General features: G+C 40.9%; 2 protein-coding genes across 4 annotated transcripts in view; one reads left to right on the forward strand and one right to left on the reverse strand.

Annotated features, from left to right (window-relative positions):
* The window catches only part of LOC109038838 (uncharacterized), a 35,143-nt gene that overhangs the window by 5,453 nt on the left and 2,407 nt on the right, over positions 1-27,283 (reverse strand). The window contains exon 2 of the mRNA XM_019054053.2: positions 3,559-3,780. Coding sequence (XP_018909598.2) covers positions 3,559-3,780 — 222 coding nt within the window. The remainder of the gene's footprint in view (positions 1-3,558; positions 3,781-27,283) is intronic.
* Positions 8,015-27,283, forward strand: part of fray (oxidative stress responsive kinase frayed) — a 49,803-nt gene continuing 30,534 nt past the window's right edge. Inside the window, exons 1-2 of one of the 3 annotated variants that reach the window (XM_019054046.2) lie at positions 8,015-8,503; positions 24,674-25,286. In XM_019054046.2, the coding sequence (XP_018909591.1) occupies positions 25,156-25,286 (131 nt within the window). In that variant the 5' untranslated portion in view covers positions 8,015-8,503; positions 24,674-25,155. The remainder of the gene's footprint in view (positions 8,504-24,673; positions 25,287-27,283) is intronic. The other 2 variants (XM_019054045.2, XM_072301522.1) reach the window with 2 other exon arrangements.

Here is a 27,283-nt window from a genome sequence, read left to right on the forward strand (position 1 = left end):
TGGAGAAATTCCGAGAATTTCACTCGCCCGTCGCGGCGATTGACCGAATACACCTGCGTTTAAACGCCGCGATTGCAATCGCGGCGATTAATCGCCGTGTGTATCTTTCTAGGCCTTTAAGGCCTAGATACACACGGCGATTAATCGCCGCGATTGGGTTGGTTCGGGTCGCATCGCTCAACGCAATACAATCAACAGAGGCCATCAGTGCGATCACGTATACACCTAGCGATTAATCGCCGCGATCAGCGCTAATTGTTAATGTTATTATAACCTTAAAATGATCAGTATCTTATCTAGTTGATCATGTTGATAACAGGATAGTCGTAAGTACTGTGCCCAAAAGAGTAGTGCCTTTTTTTAATTGAATGAAGATGAAGATTTTCAACTGAATAATGTTTCCTATTTCTGAAGTTCTGGTGCCTCTCTTGAATAATAAGTGGCTAATGAACGGACACACTTCTGCTGCAATTTTAACGATTTTCGCATCAAATGTAAAAATAAACATACTATAAAACTAATTGACGAGCACCTCGAAGACAGAAGAACGTAAACAAAAACACATGTAGACCACATGTACTGGTGGATTTCGCATCCATCAAGAATAAACAGGACTCAACAAATGCATCTACTCGCCCAAAAAGTAGGATTGCATCCTACTTTGGATTCAATCGCGGCGATTGGAGAAATTCCGAGAATTTCACTCGCCCGTCGCGGCGATTGACCGAATACACCTGCGTTTAAACGCCGCGATTGCAATCGCGGCGATTAATCGCCGTGTGTATCTAGGCCTTTAGGACTAGGTCGAATAACGGCTGGTGTTGCTGGGGGACTCCAGCGGCCGATGCCCGTTGATTCGGACTGATGAGTGTTGAAGACCGATGCGCGGCAAGCCGGGCATATTCAAATATTTCCCGCGCAATTCCAACTGAACCTGCTCTTACCTCCTTAAACACCCCTTCAATTAAAGGCGGAGTTCCGATCTGCGGTCCTCCCTTATTTCAAATAGCCCAAGAGTTTCATTTAAATATACAGAGTGGTGCACAAGTCAAGGGTTTGTCGCACCCGTTCCTTTCCTCGAGCAATAACGGGATCCCACTGAATCCCGCTAAGCGGTAACTCGAACTCAAATTCGAATTTATAAAAGGGATAAACAACTTTTCCTTGCCCTTCCCCCCTCCCTACTCCCGCTCTCGCGCAAACGATGGTTCGTAACAATTGTATTAGTAAAGTGCTCTGGATAATTGAAATTCATAGGTTGGCTGCATTTCTGGGCCCTAACTTTATTCGCAGAAGCATCGGTGAAGGCCTGATGGATTTTCGGAGTTTCACATCTGTCCATACTCTCGCTATACAGGTACTTTACTTCAGAAAAGTGCGGATGCAGCTTACCTATTCAGGGAACATCCGTATTTAATTGCGCGAGAGCGGGAGTAGGGAGGGGGGAAGGGCAAGGAAAAGTTGTTTATCCCTTTTATAAATTCGAATTTGAGTTCGAGTTACCGCTTAGCGGGATTCAGTGGGATCCCGTTATTGCTCGAGGAAAGGAACGGGTGCGACAAACCCTTGACTTGTGCACCACTCTGTATATTTATATGAAACTCTTGGGCTATTTGAAATAAGGGAGGACCGCAGATCGGAACTCCGCCTTTAATTGAAGGGGTGTTTAAGGAGGTAGGAGCAGGTTCAGTTGGAATTGCGCGGGAAATATTTGAATATGCCCGGCTTGCCGCGCATCGGTCTTCAACACTCATCAGTCCGAATCAACGGGCATCGGCCGCTGGAGTCCCCCAGCAACACCAGCCGTTATTCGACCTAGTCCTAAGATATTTTTTTTATTTTATTTTTTTATTTTTTTATTTTATTTTTTTATTTTTTTATTTATTTTTTTATTTTTTTATTTATTTTTTTTATTTTTTATTTTTTTTATTTTTTTATTTTTTTATTTTTTTATTTTTATTATTTTTTTATTTTTTTTTTATTTTTTTTCACGAAAAAAAAATATGTATACTTTTTTTTGGATTTTTTTTTTTTTTTAGGGTTACGGAAGCCGTTCCATTCTTTTTTTTCTTTTTCTTTTTTTTCTTTTTCTTTTTCTTTTTTTCTTTTTTCTTTTTTTCTTTCTTTTTCCTTTTTTTCTTTTTTTTCTTTTTCTTTTTTTCTTTTTCTTTTTTTCTTTTTCTTTTTCTTTTTTTCTTTTTTTTCTTTTTCTTTTTTTCTTTTTCTTTTTCTCTTTTTCTCTTTTTCTCTTTTTCTCTTTTTCTTTATTTCTCTTTTTCTCTTTGGAGCTTATTGGGAGATTATTCCAGATAAAACCAGTGGCATCATCGTATTTGTCGCGAAAATTCACTTCCGAGAATGTACCCAAATCGGCTAAATCCCAAATCCCTGACGAGAGCAAGGGCTCCATTCTTTGCGATAACAATCGTTAGCCGCGGAGCCCCGTTAACAACAAGAAACAAAGAGCTTTAAAACTTATGAAAAACATTCTTTGAATGCATCATCCTCATAACCGTTATTTTTTAGGGTTTTACGTTAAAAAAAATATATGTACACAATCATAGGAATGATGATACCGTATGCTGATCTAGTCTCGAGACTTAGTCCAGGCGCCTGGTAGCTAAAAATGCGGCTACCTGGAATTTTGGGTACACAGCGCTTACTTTTTTTTTTTTGGGTCGCTGAATCCGAATCTGAAGTTTCCTACCGCTTATCTGGTGAGCATTTTCCGCCATTTTGAAAAAAGGCCTTTTTTGCGGTTTTTTTTATGTAGCGGATACGCATGAAAAAAAATCCCAGATGTAGCTAATGTTTTAAATAGCTGACAAAATTTGGAAGAAAATGGTGTATACATATGCTAGGTTTGCTTAAAAATTGAGGAAGATATAGCATCGTGAACATCGCGCCCATTCACGTTTTCGCGGCGCACCCGTTAACGCGTGATCCGTCAGCTAAGTTCCGAAGCGTTCCAAAGTTCCGAGATCCGAGGTTCCTCAATTTTTGAGCAAACCTAGCATATTCATATACCATTTTCTTCCAAATTTTGTAAGCTATTCAAAACATTAGCTAAATCCGGGATTTTTTCTCATGTGTAGCCGTTATATAAAAAAAAAACCGCAAAAAAAAGGCCTTTTTAGGCGATTTTTTCCAAATGGCGGAAAATGCTCACAAGATACGCGGTAGGAAACTTCAGATTCGGATTCAGCGACCCAAAAAACATTAAGTAAGCCAAAAAAATCGATGTGTACCCAAAATTCCAGGTGACTTACCAGGCGCCTGGACTAACTATGGAAGGTACTTAAATGGAACACGATTGGTTCCTAATATTCTCAGATTCCGTGAATAATGACTTGAAAGATCTTAATTGAGCTGTTGACACCGCACTAAATGCGTCGCAGTTGCTCAGCAGTATGTTGAAAAATCAAACTATTTTAGGACACATTAACATTCTTCTTTTGAAAAAGAAGTTTTCGGCCAGATCATACTGAGGGCGTCATGCTTCATTTGCAAGTATTTGAAAAATTTGTGACGGGAGCTGATGATGTGCGTGATTCTTACTGTTATTTTTTCATGTGTCGCATTATTGTGATTCTTATTGGAGGAAAACACGTCTGCATTGCGACTCGAATTAGAGGAAAACACGTCTGCATTGTGACTCGAATTAAAGGAAAACACATCTGCTTTCTCCGTCGTTGTTGGTGCAGTTGCTCCTAAGACCACCACCAATTTAACGGCCAAGTGTAGGACGACCAGAAAAACTGTTTCTCCCTTTCCGGCGCACTGAAACAAAGATAAATAGTTTTCATAATAAGAGCGAACATTTCTTACATGTACTGCATAGGTACATCAGACCAAGACATTTTTGTGACAGATTTGGGATGGAGGCAGGTAAAAAGCCCCCCCCCCCCCCCCTCTCCCAAAAAAAGAGATAATTTTGTAGAACCGAATGTAAAGATTATGCCTGCTTAATTTGCCACCTGAAACCTTCAAAAATTAAATCTTTAAGAGCATCCGGAGGTCTAAGATAGAGATATCATAATATGGAGAAAAATGCAGTTGAAGTTAGATACGATTTTAAGACTTTTGTCTGACTTCAATACTAAAAATAAAAATACTTTTCGAACGGGATTGTTTTTTTTTTCTTTTTCATTTTTCAAACTGTCATCAATTGCGGTCTAAGTCAAAACCAAAACATGTTCGTCGATGAGATTCTCACCCATTCCAACGTGCGTGTCGAGAAATTGCGTAATCAAAATTATTGAAGGATTTTTCTTATTCCTATACCACTTTAGGTTCATTCTTATGATTCGTGGTAATTTGCCGCCAGTGAGGTTCGAAAAAACGATGTACGATTGCTACGCAGTCGATTTCCCAGCTTTTTTACTTTTATTTTCTCCTTTTCTGTCTCTACTGTTTTTTCTCATGCTTCTTAGTTCTTCTTCTTTTCAACTAATTGAATATTTCTCTAGATTTTCCGCCCGTTCCCTCTCCGTGTCACAAGGAATATTGTGTAAACATCCCAGAGAGTGATATTGAGGGGAGTCTGGTTATTTGGGGGGAGGGGGGGGGGTGTAGAAGAGAGGGAGGTATTTATTTACAAACACCACAATCAAGATACGTGTTTTTGAATGCCCACGGAAAAATGACATTTTTGCTTTAAACATTCTATCGTTCAAAACGCGGGAATTTCGACCCACAAGACGCCGAACCGTTTTGGCCAGACGCACTGGAACGCTCGTTTTTTTTTTTTTTTTTTTTTTTTTTTTTTAATTCAGTGCACAACGCTGTGCCTCGAGTCCTCGCACAGAACACGATCAGTATGAAAGAGACAAACAGCGCCATGGATAACTTTTTAGGTCCTCTCATTGGTCAGCGGTGCAAGTTCGGGTCATCAATGACCACTTTTGGCTTTCATTTTGAGCGCGTGAAGGCGGACTAACGCAGCGAGGCGGTGGATCCACGGTGGTGGAGTCTAATGAGATGGAAATGCGACAATGTGCAGGTAATACGTGGGAGAAGTGTTAATTGCATTGAGGTTTGTGAGGAGTTCAAAGCAAGTTCGGTTGCTGACCAGTTGTTTTCGAGATCGGACCCGTGTTGTTAAACTTCACCCGCTCTACCGTGTTACCCAAGAGGCAGTCACGCCCAAATTTTTGAAATCAGGTCCTAAAATTTGTCTAATTTAATTCCTATGAACTGACTGATTCAGCTAAAACAGCCATATTCGAGAGAAATGAGTAAGTGTGGCAAATTTGACATCGTTTCCGACAATACAGCAGTGAGTTCACATTTTTCCAAGAGAGCTGTACTGACCGCTGTCTTGTAAAACGGTACCATTTCCTGCTGATCGACTGATTTCAAACCTTTAAAAAATTTGTTTGTCGTGTGTTCAAAACGAAACCACGCAAGTACGCAGAGCATAGCTCGCATTCCAGTCTTGCCTTTAGGTAACATGAAATTAAAAAATCCTTTTGTAGATAGACGGTACCTAGAAGTTTAATTTCGTCGAATTACAGTCAACCAAATTTCTTTAAGGGTCGTTTTGATACTGTTACGAAGAACGAAGGATTCGTGTAGTATAAAATGTTCTCTAGGACGCTAGTAATAGGTCCATTTTCTTACAACTTCAGTTTTGCAGTTATTGCTCTTTTCGGTAACACGGCGGCGTCTCCGCTCTTTTTTATGAATGAAATCGGTTTGATAGCCAGCACTTAGGTAGTCGTTTCTTTTGTGAAGGTTTCCGAGGATTCCATGCATTTTTCTAGTTTCACCATGCCAGCGATCAAGCGGTGAGTCTCAGAGCATACATATTATGATCACATTCAGCTTATCGATGGCCAAAGTGTGATGTCACGTATCTCCTTTTGCGGTGTTTCAAAATCTCTGCTCCTGTTTTCTTTTTTCGGAAAGAAACTAGTCAACTATATAGCTTGAAATTTATACAGAATATTCTGCTATAATAGAGCAGAAATATCAAAGAATTTACAAGAAATTAAAGTGACTAGTTTTCCAAACAAAAAAGTAAAGTATGACCGGAAGTTTGCAACGTCGCAAACGAGGATACGTGGTGTTGTACTTAAGCCATCGATACAGAAATCTCTTCGCTCAGGAGCACGAACGCTTGTCCGACTTCCTGCGGTTTCTGTTGCGGTTGTTCTTCTACATTCATCGCATCGATCCGTTAATGGCCTTGGTCTTTCTCTTACACCCACCAGTTTTCCAGCAAATCGAGATTTTCTCCTAAAAACCAGCTTTAACAGAGAACATTCTATGTTTCGGAAATTTTAAGCACGAAAAAAGAAAACGAAGGCCATTTTCGAATCCGGCGCCCAAAAATATAATCGTTTAAATGAATAGCATGCCAAAATAACGTCCTTAGCTATTTCAGATTACAAGTTTTTTCCCGGTCAAATGACAATCGATGGTATAAGTCGGCAATCACATAACTCGTTTGCAGTGTCTGAAAATCTGCGCCTTTACATATGTTATTTTTTTAAAGGAGAACAAATTGATATCATTCATCGAAGTGTTTGCAGAATTTTCTTCGCATTGCCGACTTATTTGCCGACGATATTCCGCTCCAGCGAGCGAATAATTGAAATCGATAGACGAAGAAGACAGAGGGAGTATGGAGTGATCCTATTGGTTGAAATGGGTGGTTCCTATCGACTATGGGAGAAAATGATGGACTAACTATGGGGTTTCTTCATCTCTTGTGAGTTGCCTTTAGTTAGTCTATTGCCTACCTCCTTTGTTCATTCCAACCACCCGCTTCCACCAATTGGGCCCCTCCATATCCCTTTTGTTATCTTTGTCTATAGCTTTGTCCATCAATTTCAATAATCGGCCTTCTGTGCAGGGCCGGATTAAGGGAGTGGCCACATAGGCCGCGGTCCATGGCGGCAAATTTTGCAATTTTTTTAAATGTAGGTATAAGAAGAAAATCGGATTCAGAAAAAAAAAAAATTATAAACGAGAAAAGGTGACAAAATCTCTCATTTCCTGAGAGTATAGTAATTTCTAATTTTGTCATCTTTCGGTGATACAAGAGAGCCCTTTTAATTAGTCGAGTTAAGACAGAAACTAAACACGGAATTGGGCATGGAGCGGTGCGGCGCGGCGCAGAGAGCAATATTGACGAGGACTTGATATGAAAAGGAGGAGCCCTCAGCGCGGCGGTTGGCATGTAACACATATTAGCACCTACGAGACTGCATGAATACTTCCCGCATTGCGTCAAACACAGTGCGGTCAGCAGCGGCCGACGTGAAACGCATAGCGCCTACAAGATTGCATGAATACTTCACGCATTACGTCAAAAACAGTGCGGTCAGCGCGAAACGCATGGCGCCTACTAGACTTCATAAATACTTCACGCATTGCGTCAAACACAGTGCGGTCAGCGCGGCGCCGGCGGAAGTTAAAACTATTAAACCACATTTATGTTTGTTCTTGCATAATTTTTACGTTCATTTAGTACAAATGGATAAGGCCTTGTTCACACAGAGATAGGTTTAAGCAACTTAACTTTCGCGCAAAGTTCTGTTAACTTTTGCTAGGAGTGTTGACAGGGCTTTCGCAAAAAATATATGTCCAACACGAGTAAACGAGTCCGGAATTTTCATAATTTTATTGTCATTTTTTTCGCAATTTCAAATTTTTGAAATTTTTCGCATTCCGTCAAAGGGAGGAACTGAAAAAGCACGGAATTTTTTCGTCGGAGGAGGTACTGAATTTCTTGAGAATATACTGAAAAAGTACTTATTTTTGACCAGCCTGTTTCAGTAGGCACCCTGAACTCGCCCAACGTTCTTTTTTTTCTTTTTTAAATTGCAGACTTGTGTTATCAGTCCTAGCCGAAAGGAGTTCTGTCGCGTCGCCACTTGGCTGATTGTGAGTTGACGCGTCCAAGGCGCAACTTTCACAGCCGACGACATAGCGACGCGACAGGCGATAGGGCCGTGAGATAGAGCTTTTGACATGTGGTCGACACTGAACTGAACTACTCGATTCTCGGCGAGGATTCTCGTTGGTCCTCAGTCACATTCGTGCGCGCGGCAGACGCCACCTCCGCCTCTCCCGCACGTGCGACGCGCGCCGGGTCCAGGTCGCTCATCCGTGAAATCCAGCTTTCCAACCGGTTTTCCGTGCCGTTTCCCGAACCTCTCGAATTTTCCTCCCTGGATGACGCGCCTTCTAGAGTGTGTTTTCATAAACACCCGACCAAAAATACACATATCCGTCGTTGTATCGCCTCCGGAACCGGTTTTCACTTATTATTTCGCGCACTTTCCACAGCGATATGGGTCAGTCGTGTTTGTGTCTGATACCAAAGTGCGTGGATAGTTTTTAGTATATCTTTATATTCCATGCACTTTTTGACAATTTTTAGTGCGGTATCTCGGTTTCGAGGACGTGTGCGTTGGTGCGGGACAGTCGTTCACTCCCTCGGGTAAACGTTGATAATATTAATTACATCAGAACTGCATAGTTATACTATTCGGTAAAATGAACCACTCAACAGAATGATAAATTTGGATCTTCACAACTTTTGAAAACGATGTAGACCACATTTTACAATGAGCAACTAAAATTTCTGATTCATCCTTAAAATCACGTATCTGCGCAGGAACTACTGATAGCACATAATTCGTTTTTAAAATGAGCCAGAAATTTTTGTCCCCAATTGCAAAATGCAATCCATTTAATGGTCGGTCCATCAATTATTAATAACCGCTGGATTCTAAGATGTGTCTCCGAATATCTTCGAGCATCACATAGACATATTTTGAAGTAGCGTGAAAAGTAGGTACGCTTTAGTGGAAATCGCAAATCGAAAAACAAAACGATTTTCGATTTTCACTCGGAGCTTAGGTACCTCTGAAGAAATTGTAAAATGTCTCTCAGTCAGATTTTGTGTAAAAATACCTGACAAACTACAACATATTGTACCTACGATGCTTGAAGATTTTTGAAAATATGTCCTAAAATCCAACAATTATCAATCGAAAGATCGACTTTCGAATGGACTTCTTTTACGCAATGAAGAACCTCAATTTCTCGCTGAATTTAGAAACAATATAGTGCTTTTGTAGATGAGCCAAAAATTGTAGGTCCCTATTGCAAAATGTAGTTCTAATAGTCAACGAATGTAATTTTTCAAAATATCACTTCGGTACGCGGGAGATCGACTCACCGAAAACGTCAAAATTCAACTCATATGTGAGGAGTCGACTTGTTTTCATCGATAATGTCAATGTTCCGCCTTGCAAAGTAAATCTGCTTGAGTCGAATCGGGCACTAAACCAATTTCAGTGTACCTGTCAATGAAACTAAAGTCTCGGAGTAATGAATTTTTCCAATGAGGGTGCCCGTAAGCCATATGAACGCAGAAATGTATCAACTTGCAATTGAAGCAAAAATGTTTAGGTGCACGATACCCGAAGGGTTGTGGTTCGACAGGGGGCAGTGGAGGTTAGGTGTCGTAGAGCACTAGGGGAGCTATAGGTAAAGCAACTTAATCAACTTGTATCAACTTTAAAGGAGACTTCAAGGAGTCAAAGAGTCTCTAGGGATTAAAACTTGGTTCTCCTCCTTTGAATCCTCGAAATCCCATTTTAAAATACAATTTTTATCCCTTTGAGTGGATGAATTCAGCACTTGAAATCATGAGAGTCTATCGTGAGTTTTGGTCAATGACCGTCGTTAAAATTCAGAAAAACTATGATTTTCTGAAAGAAATGGAAAGGCTGCGTTGCTCCGACCTGAAAAATTTTGAGAAAAAGCTTAATACAAGAAAGAGTCCTACTTCGACCTTTAAAACTATCGCTTCTGCAGTCTGGCTGTTAAACCGTGAGACTCCCTGTGTAGAAAAACACTAACGCGCTTTAAGCATTCGTGCTGCTCAGGTCAAAGGGAAAATTAGTTTATGAACGATACTTTCTCATGATTCTTTATTCTCGACGAAGCAATGACAAATTCTGGAAGCTCATTGTCACAGCTCCCGTATCTCTGGTTTATTTTGTGGCTCTCGACTCGTGCGATAACCGTATTTGCTTTCTACTCGTGGCTCTGTCAGTCTCAACTTCAATTACCCCTTCGCCCTCTTTCCTCCCTCGACATTTTCATACATTTAATTTTGTAATACTTGTCTTAGTTCGCTTCGAAAACTTGCATCCAGTTCCGCTTTCCAGCATTACTTTCTACGTGATCATTTCTCTTCGCTGATATATTTCTTTCGCAAAAATGTCCGGGACCGTAGGCACTCGGGGAAGGGGGGGGGGAGGTGGGAGCTGACCAAATTCCTTGCTTCTTATATCCGCGGCGATTTGCTAACTGGACTACATTCTGCAATCAGGAACTACACTTTTTGGCTTATTTTAGAAACAATGTATGTGCCGTTAGTTTATCTATGTTCAGAAGTGTGTTTACGGTTGAGCCGGAAATTGTAGTTCCTAATTTCATAATTTAGTCCAATTTCCTATCCCTTTTAGTTCGTCTCTATTTTTAAGTCCACTTTGCTCCTCCACTATGAGTTCCCGCCAGGTTTAAAATCATTTAATCATGGATGTGAAAATTTCCACGTAAGGTTAGGGCTTTCAGAAAAGATGTAAGGGGGGGGGGGAATAAACCTACAACAACGATAGTGTTATTTCGACCCTAACATACATGCTAACAGAGTTGAAAAAATGCCTCTAGGAAGGTGTTAAAAAAGGAAGAAAGAAAAGAACGAAGCCGGGAAAAATAGGTGGAAAAACACAATGAAGAATCAAGTCAAACGCTAATAAAAACCGCAAACTCGTTTTATATGTACAGTTCTAGTGATCTGATACGAAAATCCAGTGGGAATAAATTTTAGTGCTCGTCAGCTTATCGGGTCTAATGGTGCAGAATTTAGCTCATTCTTCGGAGCAGGAACCAAACCCATTCAGTTTGTCGTCCAGAGTGCATGGATGATGGAGCAGAGCAGAAAATTATATGAACAGTTCTTCGGAAATAAACATTTGCCTATACATAATGCGACTCTTTGCAAACGATTTCCTCTCCTCCCTTAAGCATACATTCTCCCCATACATTCTCCGTAGTTCTAGTTGCATAGCTGTAGATCTGCAGGAGTTTGGATACAGCTTACTACACAAAAATGCAGTATGGACTAATGGAGCTCTTGTATGTCCCAAAGATTTGTGATTTAAGTACAATAATATACGTGAAATTTTGCGAGAAACACGACAATGCCACTGGTTTTCTCCGAGAGGAACCCCCAAGTTCAAAGAAGCTCTGAAAGTTAAGGACGTAACAAAGGGGATCCGGATTCCCTACGCTGTGCGCGAGTTCAAAGTCCACCTCTAAACTGTCCTGCCAAGAAAGAGTATAGTGTCGATGAAGAATAGTCTTCAAAGTAAATCGACTTTTGCCCGATTACATGGCGTATTGTGGGCCATTTCCACCTCCATTTTCATTTTTCATACCTTTACTAGCCGTTCTGGGCGCGCTTCGCGCGCCCGTCACGCCTAGCCGGGGGCTACGCCCCCTGGACCCCCGGTCACTCGCTACGCGAGTGACATTCGGCTCGCTTCGCGAGCCGATTTTGTAGTAGTTGCAAATTTTTTTATCACTATAATTTTAAGATTTCATAGAAAACATTATAAAATTCTCACTCCACAATTAACTTGTAGAATAATAATGGCAGGGCAAGAAATAGACTATATCTTAAAATGGACGGTTAATCCCCACTTAGTAAAAACAGCCAACACCACGTGAAGGTGAGGTACCATCGTTAGCCACTTTTTTTTTTTTTTTTTTTTTTTTCTTTTCTTTACTTTTCTGAAAAAAATTTACTGAAATTTTAGTTCCGTCCCCTAAAAGGAAACACGGAGAAAAAAATTTGTGCATGGAACCCGAAGCTGAGATCATATGGATCTCTGAAGTTTTCGGATCACGCATCCGAAAAGTTAAGGTCCATCTGCCGAAGTTCGGGTCAGACAATTGAAGTAGTTCGGTATATACCGAAGGTTTCAGGTCACACATCTGAAGTACTCGGTGCATACCAAAGTGCTTCAGATTTCTGGCTCAGAGATTTAGGAAAAACACAGTAGAGAACCAAGGAAATCACAGTAGAACAGAGAAAAAAATACAGTCGAATAAATAAAGAAAACTATTATCGAAGAAATTCTAATTATTAGAAAGTAATTAGCTGGCGTAATCAATGCGTAGCTGCATAGGAGCATGAGCGAGATTTATCATCAACTGACCGCTGGCCGCTAGGTACCTGGGTGGGCGAGCGACAATACGTAGGCGGTGGCATATGGTTCGATTGACAGAGGAGTGGGGAACGGTCAGACGTAGGGGAAAGGTTCAGGCTGAACCGTTCAGCACAGCGCAGCGTCAGTCACCGGGTGGGAAGAGAGTCCGGGAGGGGACACTTCCCCTCGAGTGAAATAGAAAAAGGCAGAATCCTTCGAAGTTTATATTAATGATATTAATGATATTTCAATTTTCCTATACCAAGTTTGGCGTGGGATTTTCCCCTTAAATGCGTAGAGTAAAAATTACCAATAAAACGACGTACGGAAAAAGCCTTCTTTACTCCCGCATACTTCTCCTTTCTCGGCAAAGTATGACAGAGAAAATTTAAAGGTTATACTTTGATTATTTTTCTCTTAAAATCATCAAAAGTACTCAGATATTTTTAGCAAAACGATGAAAGTGCGCATTGTTTTCTTCTGTCTTCGGTATCTGGATTCATCGACTAGAAAACACGTATTTCCCATGATGTTCTGCAAAATGTTGTATGTAACAAGTCGAACTCGCCATCCACACATATACAGCAAGTTTAGCTGGGTTGCCACATTGTATGGGGACTCTGAAATTGCAGTTGGGGAAACCTTTGCGAATGTATTCGCGCCCCTTATCTGTGCATGGAAATTTTGGCTGGATAAAAAGGAGGACTCTCTCATAATTTGGGGGATCTCATCGAGTATGGCCTCAACTTAACGAGTTTTTTAAATTTTGCTCGATTATATTTCTCGCAAATTTTTTTTGGCATGAAGTACCTAAATCGCAAACCTCCGTGACATGCAGGAGTTCCATTCCCAATAGGTTCGGGCCTGCCCGGGAGACTAGCACGCATTTTAAGCACATTCATCAACAGATCCAAGGTGAACCCAACTCGCATTGTTTCCAAAAATAAGGTCGTTGTATCTCCTGTATGAGTTATGTGCCTCGGCAGCTGTCAAGTGTCAACCTCTCCTCCCATCCACTTCCAAATTAGAACTGATACTTTCGCTTCGCCGGATCTAGAATTTTTCTGCCGAGTTTTGCATCGGTTCCAAATCGCTAGTGATTGTGAGGTCATCGCATCGTTGTCCTCACGACAAAATTGCTCGCAGCTATCATAGACAATCCTTGAAACACATGAAGCAGATGGTACGCGTATTTTTATCATCTCCCATCGGAGAAGTACCACATTCTTCGCCAATTTCGATTATTCTCCACGTACACATTAATATCGCCTGAATATTTTGTTGAGGCTAGAATCCGAAAGATATTTCTTTCGAAACGTGTGGGAAAATCATTCAGCAATAATATTGCAGAATCTTAGAAGAATTTTTTAGAGGAATATATGAGCCTTTTCCCCGCGCCAAATCTAAATTAAGGGGCTTGGAGGACAAGTGAGATAAGTGCAGTTTTTGCTATTTTAAGAAATACTTGTTTAAAATTTCAAAATTGCATGGAGTCTTATGGCGGAAATGAAGTTCAAACTCACTTTTTGATGCTTGAAATTGGATTTTAGTAGTAAATTTTCCACAGAATATATTTTAAGATTAGTTTTATTGTTAGTTGAAATCGCATGAATATCCCAATTTTCCAAGAAAAGCACTTATCTTACTTGGATTCCAAGCCCCTCAATTTCGACGATTATGAGTCTCTAGCTATGGCAATATTTCCGCACTCTCAGCAATAATATTTTCAACTTTTATCAGACTCTAATTGGTTATTCTGGATGGATGACGCTCTTCGACTTGACAAATTCTTCATCTCTGAATCTCTTCCTGCTCTTCCTTTATTGTCCGATTTTTTGTGAGGGTAAACTTGATTATGAACATAAAGCTGAATCCACATTGAACCGTAAAGTTGCGCGAAAGAGCTCGAGTGCACCTTCGTTTTCGTGGCTATGCAATTTAAGCTGCACAAGAGTTAAAATATTTGTATCCCGCTTTAAGGGGCTCACTATGGAGTTGTATTCGATGTGTCTCCGCTTCTATGCTTGATTTTTGCCTCAACATTTTATTCGTCCAAAAGAGACGACGATACGGGCTATATAAGGCGACCTATCAATCGGACGAAGTTCCCATGCAACTTGCATGATGCAAGTCTCAGGTTAATTATTATGATTTGAATGATGGAAAAAAGGAGGAGAAAACAATTCAATTCACCGACGCGATAATTTTTGAAGGTTCTTGAAAAACACATCCTCATTATTTTAAACCCATAAGAAAATGAATTTTCTTCGTCCTTCGTTGCTTTTTGAGCGCGAGTTAAACTTCTATCCGCAGCTTAGCTTCAAATTGCATTGACGACTTGTGTTGCGCATAACGCTCAGAGTTCTTTTACAATGGTGTTTCGCATATTCAATCTATTCTATTCAATTAATATTGACTAATTGTTTTTCTCGGAAACTTAGTTTATTGGTGTTGAGCCTGCCTCCTAATTTTTCCAGGTGAAAGCCTTTTTCAGCTAATCTATACCGTTTCCACACGTCGTAAAACGTAAGTTGAAAATAGAGCCATCGATGTCTTTCACAGTCCTCTCATTGGCTAGTGCAAGGTCGGATCATCACTGACTCAGGTTTCAGCTCTCATTAACTACGTATGCATGAAAGCGGTAACAGAGGAAAGTGTCACCCACAATTTATGCACCTACAGCGCTAACATTGTTTCTGTCTGAAGTGTTATGCGAGCGACTACAAGGCTGATCTATATTCTTTATCGCTTGGTGTCCAGATAAAAAAAAGGAAAAGAAACTGTCTCTCTGAACTCACACGAAAAAGAGCTCGTGCCGTTTTGTCGGGAATTTGCCTAGATTTTGCACCAAGCAAATCCACCAGGCGACTAAAGATAAGTTCTGTAACTTGGCTCTACTAATCCGCGATGCCTCATGATCATGGTTGGCGGTTGGCACGGCTCCTGTTTTGCTTAACACCCTTCTCTTGTCGAGTGTCTACTCAAGGACTCCCAGCTCTTACTCTCCACATTTGATAACATTCATTTTGAAGGAGGAGAAAAGAAGAAAAAAAACTTATTCACTTAACCCGAGACAATTTTTACTCAAAATTACAAGTTTTTAAATTTTTTTTTCACAAAACCCACTTAAATTTTCATAAACCTCAATGTGTCGTCGATTATAAGAGATACAGTAAATCGAATGCACTTTTCACACCTAAAATTGTAATCAAGCTCAGCTAATGAGAAATGTCTGAAATTCACCGCTTAAAACTAAATTTGCGGATGGTCCGTATCGCGCGTTTTTAAAATTGCATCGGTGGATAGCTTTTCTCAGGCTTGCATGAAATGTGAGAAAAATTGAGAGATACGAAATTTCAGTGAAATATTTCATGAAATTTCACGAGTCTGTGAAATATTTCATATATTTCAGGGGCTAGAGTATGCAACCCGCGCTCAAACATACACAAAAATAGAAAAAAATCACAATGTTTACATTTTGCGGAACATGAAAAGGAACCAGCATTTTCCAGTATCTTTCATAACTTTCTCAAATTTCAAGATTTTATTTTTCATGATATTTTGCCACCGTGGCTTTTCTTAGCCACCATAAGTCATATTTACCCGCAGAGAGACGCACCAAAACCTACTTTAAACATTTCAATCTTGCATTATTTCAATTGATTAAAATCATTCGTTTTCGCAGCGCAGAAAAGATACGGAGAAAAGAAACGCTTGAGAATAAAAATTTGAATCATACCAGAGTAATATTTTGCAAGATGTTTGTTTACCTCGGTTAGGTTTTCACACGTCTCTCTATGGGCAAACCTGATCGACGAACAATGAGTGAAACTGCCTGCGGACACGTGGTTTTGAAAAAGCGCGATACGGTCTATGCAAATTGTGTGTGAAGGAGTGGATTTGATACATATCTTGTACGCGCAGAACGTGATTTTTGTGCATGTTTACTTGTTAGAATTCTACTCAGTCAGATACATCTCTTAAATGTGTGCAACGAATCCGTGGAGTTCATGCAATTAAGTGTGTAATAAGTTTTGCCCGGCTGCATCCGCGTGTGGTATTGCACCTCAATGGTTTTCTGTATCGCCGATCCAAAAAACCGAAGGAGAAGAAAGATAACTAGAGCTACGGTTCCATAAAGAACCTTCTCTGCTGCTATCGTAAGGAGGCAATATCAATTAATGTGACCTCTGAGCGAATTACAGGCAAAAACGCATTTGGCTGTCGCGCAATGTCACCATTTCCACACCTTGGCGTGTAGGGGTATCCGTGTGGCTGCTTGCCGCGACTCCCAAGCGATCGTAGAAGTCAATTGAGTCCTCAAACGGTAATTAAGGGGCCCTTGAAAGTTCGGCGTAAAGTTTGCCGAAGTTCAAAGCAACAACATGCTACTCTCACAATTAGTCCAATAGCGCGTAGTAGCTGGCGTGTCTGATTCACCATGCGTGCATTGTGCAATCCTCGCGTGGTTGGCGTTATATCGTCGCTTGGCGGACGTATAAGGGCGTAACTGGGTGAATTCAAATAAGGGTCAAATTCCAGGTTCTATTTCCTCCCAAAATTTTTTTGGGAATTTTTGGGCAAACCAAACTTTATTTTGACTATCATTAGGTGTAAACTCAGGAAATATAGCTCGTCGAGCTTAATAGTTGGGCTTAAACCCGAATTTCCACCGTCAAGTGTATCACTTCCCAAAATTTGCTCTAATTTTGCCTGATTTCCCAAATTTTCGTCCCAGAGGTGACATATGATACTTTTAATTGAAAATTGAACACAATTGTCATAAAAGCATCGTTGAACACTAAATTAAAGCATAATTGAAAACATGTAACCCTTTCATATCTTGCAGAACCAAAAAAATTGAGGAAAAATCATCCGTTATGAAAGATATCTGGAGCTTATTCTGCTTGTCTTTTAGACAATTCCGTCTGTTTATCAAAATGCGCACTGTTTTCCTTTAACACGAGAAGAAGCTTTTATTTCTTGGAATATTGCAATACAAAATGGATCAAAAACACCGAATTTTAAAACTTCGAGTGGGCGTGTACCCGCTGAAGTGGAGATAAAGCCAGGAAAAGTTTGAAGACTAACACCGGTCAACGTTTTTTTTTTTTTTTTTTTTTTTTATTTTCCGAAGATTTGCCAATGGTTTTGGGGTAGATTTTTGGCGCTGATTCTGAAGAACACCTCCATTTAACTGTATCAGTGCGAATTATCCTGGGAAAGTTCGGAATTTTTCCGGAGAAATCGGAATTTTCCTTAAAAATCTAGCTTTTCCAGTAGAGTCAATTTTCCGGAAGAATCTATGCACGATGGAAAAAACCCAGGAATTTTTCGATTTCGTAGCCTAAGATACATAAGAAACCCTATTGCACCCCTATTAAAATTTCCTTTCTTTTCCTAATACCAAGTTTCCCGGTCTAGTTTCATTAAAATCAATTAGTTAGTCACCGAGATAGTGTTTTAAGCCACGGCCACCAAATTCGAGTTCCCCATTCAAAAATACCCGCGGGTACCAAGTTTCGCGTAAATCGCTTGATTAGGCGCTGAGGTAGCATTTTAGGCCATGTCCGCCATCTTGGATTTTTGAATTTTGAAAATTCGACTAAAAATTCAAGTTCCCCATTGAAAAATACCCCGGGTTCCAAGTTTCACTTTAATCGACTGATTAGGTGCTAAGATAGCATTTTAAGCCACGTCCGCCATTTTGGATTTTCGAATTTTGAAAATTCGACTACAAATTCGAGTTTCCCATTTCAAAATACCCCGGGTACCAAGTTTCGCGTAAATCGATTGATTAGGCGCTGAGATAGCATTTTAGGTCATATCCGCCATCTTGGATTTTCGAATTTCGAAAATTCGACTAAAAATTCAAGTTCCCCATTGAAAAATACCCCCGTGCACCAAGTTTCACTCAAATCGGTCGAAAAGAGCGCCTACAGGGCTTAAACAAACAAGTCTCAGTTGATTAGGCGCTGCGATAGCATTTTAGGTCATATCCGCCATCTTGGATTTTCGAATTTTCAAAATTTGACTTAAAATTCGAGTTCCCCGTTAAAGAATACCCCCGGGTACCAAGTTTCACTTAAATCGGTAGAAAAGAGCGCCTACAGGGCTTAAACAAGCAAGTCTCAGTTGTAACAGTTTTCCACTCTGTCCCACTAAACTGGGACATGGGACAGGATGGAAACATATGGGACAGGATGGAACGGGACAAGATGGAACGGGACAGGATGGAATAAGCTGTTTTTTAAGCTTATCTCTGACAGTATAGACAATTTTGGTGTTTTTTTTCACGGAATATTTAGTAGCACATCCTAGAGGATCGGAATAGGAGAAAATTTTCCCTAACGCACACTTCGAAAGTATTTTACGAGCTGATATTAGTGTGTGTGTGTATGCTTGACGCCCTGTTAGTTATCGTGTATAGAATTCTGTTTGGCATCGTTAATGGCGTTAATCTTGCACAAAAATTTGCGAATTTCAGAATTTTTGCCATCCACGACGTGTGAACTATTCAATCAAAACAAAAAAAGTCGTTTTTGGAAAAACCTCAACGTTACGGCAATCATTTAGAGCTTATTACATCGTTGCCATGTCTCTCCTGACTGTTGCTGACTGTTGCTCGGGACAATGATTCTAGGGCGTGAAAAAGTTATTGATGGAGCAAAAAAGAAATTGACATATTTTTTTTCTCAAATTCAAAAGCATTACCTATCATCTCCGATAAAGTTTTCTCAAATAATCACTCTGGTTATGCTGCAACATCGATTTAAAGTCAAGAACCAGGCACGGGGGACACGCAAATTTGGGACAAATATAGGCAATTTGCACATTCAAAGTTCTCCTAAATTTTTATTTCAGTCCAAATAAAGTGGGAAATAGCATGTAATAGTCAACAATAGTGTGGAAAATGAGAAAAAAATTTGATTTGCCCATGTTTCTCAGACTATGACGATTAAAACAGCTCGGGACACCAGATTAGACGCTTATTTGAACTCACCCAACTACACATTGAGATGAGCGCGGAAAAACGTTGAATTGTATGGCGGATGGGGTTCATTGCAGAGTATAGTTACGCCCTTATGTCAGGGAGGCGACGATATAGCGTCGTGGCCCGATTTCGTCTGATTCTGGGCATTTGAGGCTGGTGGTAGATACCTTGAGATAATATGCCCAGAAAAAAGAAAATCAAGAGGCTACTCTTTGGTGCCGGTTTAAGGTTTTCTTTTATTTTATTTTTTTTTACGGAAGGGAAATTTGTTCTGAAGGCCCTGAAAACGATATATACTCATACTCACGTGCTGAATGTCGATATTTCCACCCCTATCGCGTTCCAAGTAAACTTTTGATGAGATCACATGTAACTTATGTGGGAGAGTACGATAATGTTGAGGTAAGGTAATGGAGCTGTTAGGGCCCCAAAGGGTATAGCCAACCTATGAAATCAAAGTATCCAGAATGATTTATTATTACAATATTGTCACGACCCGTCGTTTGCAAAGCACGTATTTGACTTAATTTCTGCATGAAACTCATTTTTGCGCAAGGACGCGCATATTTCTCAGTGTTTTTCGTGTTAGGAAGTTGGCTGCCCTTTTGGGCCATATGAGCTCCGTATTTCGACTTGTCCGTACTCTCCCCAACATAGGCACTTTACTTATGACGCTTAGTTTTTAACCCCGTTTAATGGTCCATACTTTTGGAGGGAAATTTTGGTGAATTTTAAGAAATGAATGGGGTGAAATTTATGAGGTATGAAAAAAGTTCGACCGACATTTTTTTTTGGGGGGGGGGGGGCGGAGAGGCAATTCCATAAAAATTAAAATATTCCAAGAAATTCTGGAACGTACAATCATCTCTGACTCCATGTCTTCAGCACTGACATTCTTCTCTTGGCTTAGTTTTATAACTTCTAGTAAATTGACCAATCACTTTCAATCTCAGGCAGACTTGAATAAACTTGTCAGTTAGCCTCTCGGATCGCAGTGGGATTGTTGGCTCTTGTAGGCTAGGAGACTATACCAAGACTTGATCTGATTGATACTGATTCCTCTCTGTGCCAGAGGGACGTGGTGGCGGGGAGGGGGGGTGACCGAGATTAATCTCCAAGGATGCTACAACACCGCAAATCTAGGTCTCGCGGCTGAGAAGAACGCTTTCTGAAGAACCTTCATCTCGCTCCCCCCAAAGTGCTTTGTCAACTTGATTACGGCAGCTAATTTAATAGGGGGAGGGGAGGTGAGCAAGGGCCACCTTTCCAAGTGTTGCAGCCTTAAATTTTTCATGGAGGATTTAAGCATTCCTGAAAATTACGAAAAGTGACATTCTTTGGGAAATTTTTCCGTCAATTTAAGAAAGGTGCGGGGAGAGGTCCAAACCCCTGCTCCCTTCCTGGCTACGCGCCTTCAAAATTTTCGTCCCAAATGGAGCAATATTATTTTCTGTAACGGGCCTGCGTTGAAAATAGTTGAAATCATAGCTGAAAGAGTGTAATAATATGTAAAATTGAACGATTTCATAACTTCTTTCGAAATCATTACTAAATACTCCTGCCAAAATACCTTAGCGTCAGCCAAATACTCCTCCTAAAAAAAATTCAGCTCCCGTTCCTATGTTCTAAATCCAGAAAGATGATAGAGCATTAAATATTTCTGATGTCTCCGAAACATAGGAATCAATTCTTACATATTATCTGCATTACTCGTTTAATGCAGGGATAAATTTCACCAAATGATGCCTAGTGGACGTGGACAAAAATGATAAAGGGTAAGAAAACTTCCCCCCTCTCTCCCTCCCCCTATCTCCCCCCTCTACTTCCCCTCTCTTCCCCTCCTCCTCTCTTTACCCTCCCTCCCCCTCTCTCTGTTAACCCAAAACTTTTTATTAAAATCATCTCGAGACAATTTTTAGGGATTCTGCGAGGTTCCGATTTCCTTCGTTCCCCTCACCATGAAGAATTTCATTCCCCTAAAATGGAGCAAACGAGAAGCCTGCCAAAATTATTCGTAAAAAGGCTCGATCTTCCGTTTTTCTCTCACGGTAGCCTCAGTCCAAAAAGTCCAAGGAGTAAACGGACGGGCATCGTCACGTGTTGGAGTTGGTGTCAAAATAAATTGATTAATCCTCTTCTGGAGCTCAAGTCGAGCGCCTTTTAGTCCGCCCGAGACCTTGTTCCCGGCCTCCTGATCTCTCGACCGCGATCCGATCTCCCAGCGGAAACTACATGGATGTCGCATCTCCGAAACATGGATCCCCATACCGGGTTGCCATAGATGGACTGAGTCCGGTAATCCATCCAATGACGGCCCGCTACTTTCATGTCACCAGTGATTTTAGAATTATCATCTCGGGGATTTTAATAATTTTGAATTCGATTCTTTAATCATTTTTAATTGTATACAATCGCTGGAGACGGATTCAACTATAATCGGTCTGACTACGTCAGACGTTGCCTAATTTTCTCTGATGGTCTTTTTTAAAGTAGAAAAGTAAGCTATACTGAAATTTAAAATCCTGTGAGTATATTTCTCATAATATGGGGTAAATTCACAAAGATGTGAAAGGCGCGAAAAGGGATATTTTGACTGTTAGATCCAATAAAGTGAACTGAGTGACAGGCAGCACCTTTAATTAGTCGAGTTAAGAGAGAGACCAAACACCCAATTTAGCCTGGAACGGCGCGGCGTAGAGAGCAATGATGACGAGGACTTGAGATGGAAAGGGGAGGCCCTCGGCGCGCTGGTCAGCATGGAACACATATTAGCGCCTACACGACTGAATTAATACTTCTTGCATTGCGTCAAACGTAGAGCGGTCAGCAGCGGTTGGCGTGAAACTCATAGTGCCTACAAGACTGAATGAATACTTCACGCATTGCGTCAAAAACAGTGCGATCAGTAGCGGTCGGCGTAAAACGCACAGCGCCTACAAGACTGTAGGGATACTTCACACATTGCGTCAAACAGTGCGGTTGGCGCGATGGCGGAAATTAAACCACATTCATGTTTATTCTTCCATAATTTTTTCGTTCTTTTCTTATAAATGAAAGGCCTCGTCCACACAGAGATAGGTTTACGGAACTTCATTTTTGTGCTAACAATAAGTTCTATGAACTTTTCCTAGTGTTGACAGGGTTTCCCAAAAAAATGTGCCGACTCGAGCAAACGCGTCTTATGCACCCCTCTTCTTCCGGCACATTCACTCTATGGCTTGTATCGATGTTTCAAAACGAATGAGAAGGGGCGGCAAAATACAGGTGGCCCATGGGCGGCAAGTAGGTAAATCCGGCCCTGGTTTCTCGTGGGTCCATTACCTGCGTCATTCGTCCGTTGCAACCACCCGCTTCCACCAATTAATAGGATCCCTTCATATACCGTTTGCCTTCCATGTTTATCGATTTGTCTACCAATTTCGTCCATCAGCTCGCTGAGCACCAATCCGGCTCTGATGTCTATGCTCCACTTGAAAGTGCATAATGGCTTATTGCCCAACTCGTGTTCACGTTGTCGTTAAAGCATGAAGAAGTGGAGACAGAAAACGGCTCACGTGCTCCAGTTGAGCTCTGAGTTGACCGAATGGTCTGTAGTTATGTTGGTCTATTTGTTGTCTGTTTAGCATGAGACCTGCGACCTGTGGCTGTGGCTGTGTCGACTCGTTGCGTCGCGTCGCGTCGGTCGTCGTGTTCAGGGTCACCATGGTCGGGGTCCTCGTTTTCCCCGCTTCGTCCTCTCCTCGAGCGTAAAAATAGACCGTGCTCAATGACCCGAGCATTCAACTATACTTTCCTTTCTCTGATTATCTCCGATCCCCAATTCCTGCATCGTCGTCCAGTGCACCATCCCTATCAGATCAGGGCCCGAATCAGTGCTCCCATTTCAAGTCCGTCATAAGTCCCGGGGTTCGGAACTTTTTTCTTCCAATTTCTTCATTTTCATGACTGTCAATAGTTCCGGGATGTTTTTATATTCTCAAAAGTTCCGGAAGAAGCTAAAGATCCGGAACATTTCGGGAATTTCCAAAATTTCAGGAAAATCTCAAAAGTTCCGCAATTCGGAACTAATTCCGGGAAATGGGAGTACTGGCCCGAATCTTGTTGCCCAGTTTACGCACGGCTCAAAGTTGCGGCAAGAAAGTCGACTTCGTCATTCGATCCCTGATTAATGGTTTCCACCATTAAGGAGCCAGGGATGGCACGAGCCTGACGTGAAAAAAGGTCAACCTTGCGTCCAGCTTATAAAGTCGAATATAGAGGTTAGGTTTCACGACTTGCGGATGACCGTAGACCAACAAGATTCGAACCGGGAGCGAAGCGTAGGGGAAGAAAGATCTGGCCCCTAGATTTCTAAGAGGTCGGTGGTGCCCCCTTTCGAAAATTCAGCGAATTTTGTGAAATAAATTCGTGATATTTCCATATTAGGAACTAGGGAATTGTATTTTTTTGGGGGGGGGGGGGGGGCGCAGAATGGCACCCCATGAAGGGAGGAGGGTGCAGCGAACTTTCTCCCCTCGTGGAATAATTTTGAAAAATTGAGTCGTCTCAGGAACAATTCTGAGCTATAATTTTTTAAAAATTGAAAAAAAAATGCAATTTTAAGGATGATTTATATGTTACGCTCTTGATTCGTCAATGGACCACTAGACAAGGTACGAATTTAAGCGATCTAATACATGTTTCTTGACTAGAATTTCACGTGGAAAACGATTCACACAACGAAAATTACGGAAACCAACTCTTAACGAAGATATTAACGTTTTTATTTCACATTGGTTACGAGGAATTTGAACTGCCCGCTCACAAGAAACTCAAAACTCTACGTGAGTCAAATCGCCCACTACAACGGTTTCAGCAAGCTTCTCAATTGAGTAATGTTCATTTCCCATCATGTGTTGTTCAAACTATTAGCAATTTGCTATAACTGAGCCAAAGCGTCAAGATTAAGGTTGCCAGATTTTTATATCGCAAAGACTGTCATGATAACGTTTAGCGCGCGATGTGAATCACGTAGAGCATTGTGTTTTCATGAGCGGGTGGTTTGAATTCACGCATTAAGAATCATTAAATATCTTCGTAAGGAGTTAATTTCGGCAATTTTCGTTGTGTGCATCGTGTTTTACGTAAAATTTTGGTTAAGAAACATGTATCAGAATGCTGAAATTCGTACCTTATCTAGTGGTCCATTCTTTACTTATGGAGGGGCCAAGTAAATTTGTAGGGCAAGCTTCTAGCTCACCCTATTTTCGACCGTAGTTATTTCTCTAATCTTTGTTATTGTACTCCGATCAATTTCCCGACAAGAACATTTCTACATTGTTGCTGAGACGACTCAACTTTTCAAAATTTTTGCAAAGTAGGCGGAATTCAGACCAATTCAGACAGATAGCGTCGAAAAACGGTTTTAATGAACCTGTTGTCCCCTTCTCTGTTTCAGTGGCTTAAATAATGGCTCCGTCACTTAAATAAACGTGACCTCGTAGTGTGTCTTGCGCTGTTTTTGAACACTAAATTTCCATACCGATCAACCAAAGAACGCGCTAAAAGAAAATAACCTGTGTCTGGTAACATAGTGCGGTCCAGTGCAACTTATTCACATTGCATCGTTGCGATCATTGAAATGAAGACCTAACGCCTTCGAAAGTTCGGTTCGGCCAACAGTTGTACATTCTCACGCAGCTCGTCATGTTATGCGCCCGAGAGAATCGTCAAGGAATAGGACTCATGAGTTATAATCCGAATAATTTTACTTGTATCACGTTCAGTAGCTTCGCGCACTACGTCTGAAACTTTGCTGGTGCGTTCAAGGCTGTGGTCTAGAGAAATGAGTATTTGCAGTACGTATTTTTTGGTGCGACGGTGAATTTTCGGCGGCTTTAATCTCTCTCGCACGGCTGTGAATTGTGCCGGTATGTGACAATGAGTGCGAACCAGAAGGAGAGTAACCATCTGCGGATTCCGACGCCGGAACCGAAAGGGGCTCAGACCCCCCCTCAAGCCGGATCTCCTTCCTCCAGTCATATTCTTACCGCTTTCCTCAAACCCATCAGGTAATAATCGACATTTTATTTCTTTTTTTAAAATTGTTTTTTAATTAATCAATAGAGCGGCGTTATGAAAAGCATGGACACCATGCATGGAGCTGTTTCTGTGTACTCCCGTGCTAAGGAAAACGCCGCCGTATCAACCTCCAGGCGTTGCTAAATTTCCTTTGATAAAACACGAATTTCCTGGTAAACTTATTAATATTTTCTTTCCGATTTTTTAGATACTTTTGCTTGCAATTTTACCTAAAGTTCCTGAAAATTTCAAGGAAAAATATTCATATAACTCCTCAAAAATGAACATTTTATCGAAGGAAATTTGGCAACTCTCGAATGTTCATACGGCGTTCTTCCTTAGCACGGCAGTGTACAGCAGATACTTACAGCCAACTTGATAAATTCGCGAAAATACGTTAGATTTAACAGAAATGTATGGAATACCCACCGATAGGCGCATTTTTTGTAGTCCCGTATCCCTCCTCCAGAAACTGAGCCACATTTTGTAGTAAGGAACTATAATTTCGGCTTCATCCATAAAATCACCTAGCTGCGTGGGGGAACTATTAGCAAATGCGCCGTTATTTAAGCCAGAAATTGTACTTCCTGATCGCAAAATACAGCCCAATACGATATGACTTTATTATTTGAGCAAAATTTGTTCGATATCTCGGGTTTTGCTAAAAACCTTTATAAATTCCCTCGAACAAACTGGCACCTCAGTCATGTCGTCATAGTTTTGTAGCGGACCCGAACACAATGTGTTCGAGATATATAGTAGTTTTAGACAACTGGATTTCAACGTAACCGAGTTGAAATCAACCTCTCATGATCTCATCAGAAAAATAAGGAACATGAGTGTACAGCAAATTGAAGTGCCTCGTACAGAAGCTTCGTTCATCGTGATCTAAGTGGAATCAGTAAAAATAAACATGATTCAATGACGCAGACAAATGAATCATTGTAATTCAGATGATTTTTTCTCTCTTTATTTATTTTAGAGGCAACTTTGCATCATGTTGTGACAATGTATAGCGTGTCATGTAGGAAGAACCGTATGGCTGACCGAAGAGGACCAGAGGGCTTAGAGATTTTTACTTTACTTTTTCACTTCATTTTTAGTATTCAAAGGGACGGAAAAAACTATGCACTATACTGGGAATGCCTCATGTTCAATGCGACTCTTGAGACTCATGACTTGAGACTTCACGAAACTACATCTCTCAATTTTTTTAAAATTTTTCGAGCGTCCTCCGTCAGAACAGTCTTCAACCTAGTCCGCCAGACCCTTTCTCATCTCAATAGGCATGTAAATTAATCTCGCACGGGGCGGAATAGTTCTTAAAGCTGGCTCTGGAGTTACCGGGAGGAATCTAAAATACTTCATCTCGCGTGACATCACCGCACCGCGAACTAGAATCATTGAAAAGCGCTGTGTATCTCACTTCTCTGAGCTTACTGCACAAGTTGTTGCGTTCACGGATATTGAAGGCGTAACCGTTTCATTGGAGTCCCGAAAGGAATGAAGAGCAACAGCCAATGGGAATTTCACGTAAAGAGGTGTTTTATCGTCGTCGGTGACGAGTGAAGAATGGCAGTCTCGCGATGTAAAGTATTTTCAATTTCATCCTAAAAGAATTCAGTCGCAGATAGGTTTGATGACAGGCTCCTCTAATTTTTCGACCGGATCATTGTGGTAATTTTCCTGCTTGTTTTGGTTTTTCTACCCTCATACTTTTTTTACACTCACACTAAACACAACTAGAACTTCGAGAAACGCACGATGTTTACGAAAGGTTTACCCCGGCCTACGATTCCCGTGGAGCGTCACGACACGAGGCCGCAAAGGGGGTGGGTCCCGGGTGGGGCCTTAACCCCTTGCAGTAAAATCAGCCTCACCACATTAGAAGTTGTCTAATTTTCTTCCGTATTTAATTTTATCAATAGCAAACTAATCGATATTAAGACTTCAGACTCTATGAGTATATTCTTCATATTCCAGCGGA

This window comes from Bemisia tabaci, chromosome 1, assembly GCF_918797505.1.
Source record: "Bemisia tabaci chromosome 1, PGI_BMITA_v3".
NCBI lineage: Eukaryota > Metazoa > Arthropoda > Insecta > Hemiptera > Aleyrodidae > Bemisia > Bemisia tabaci.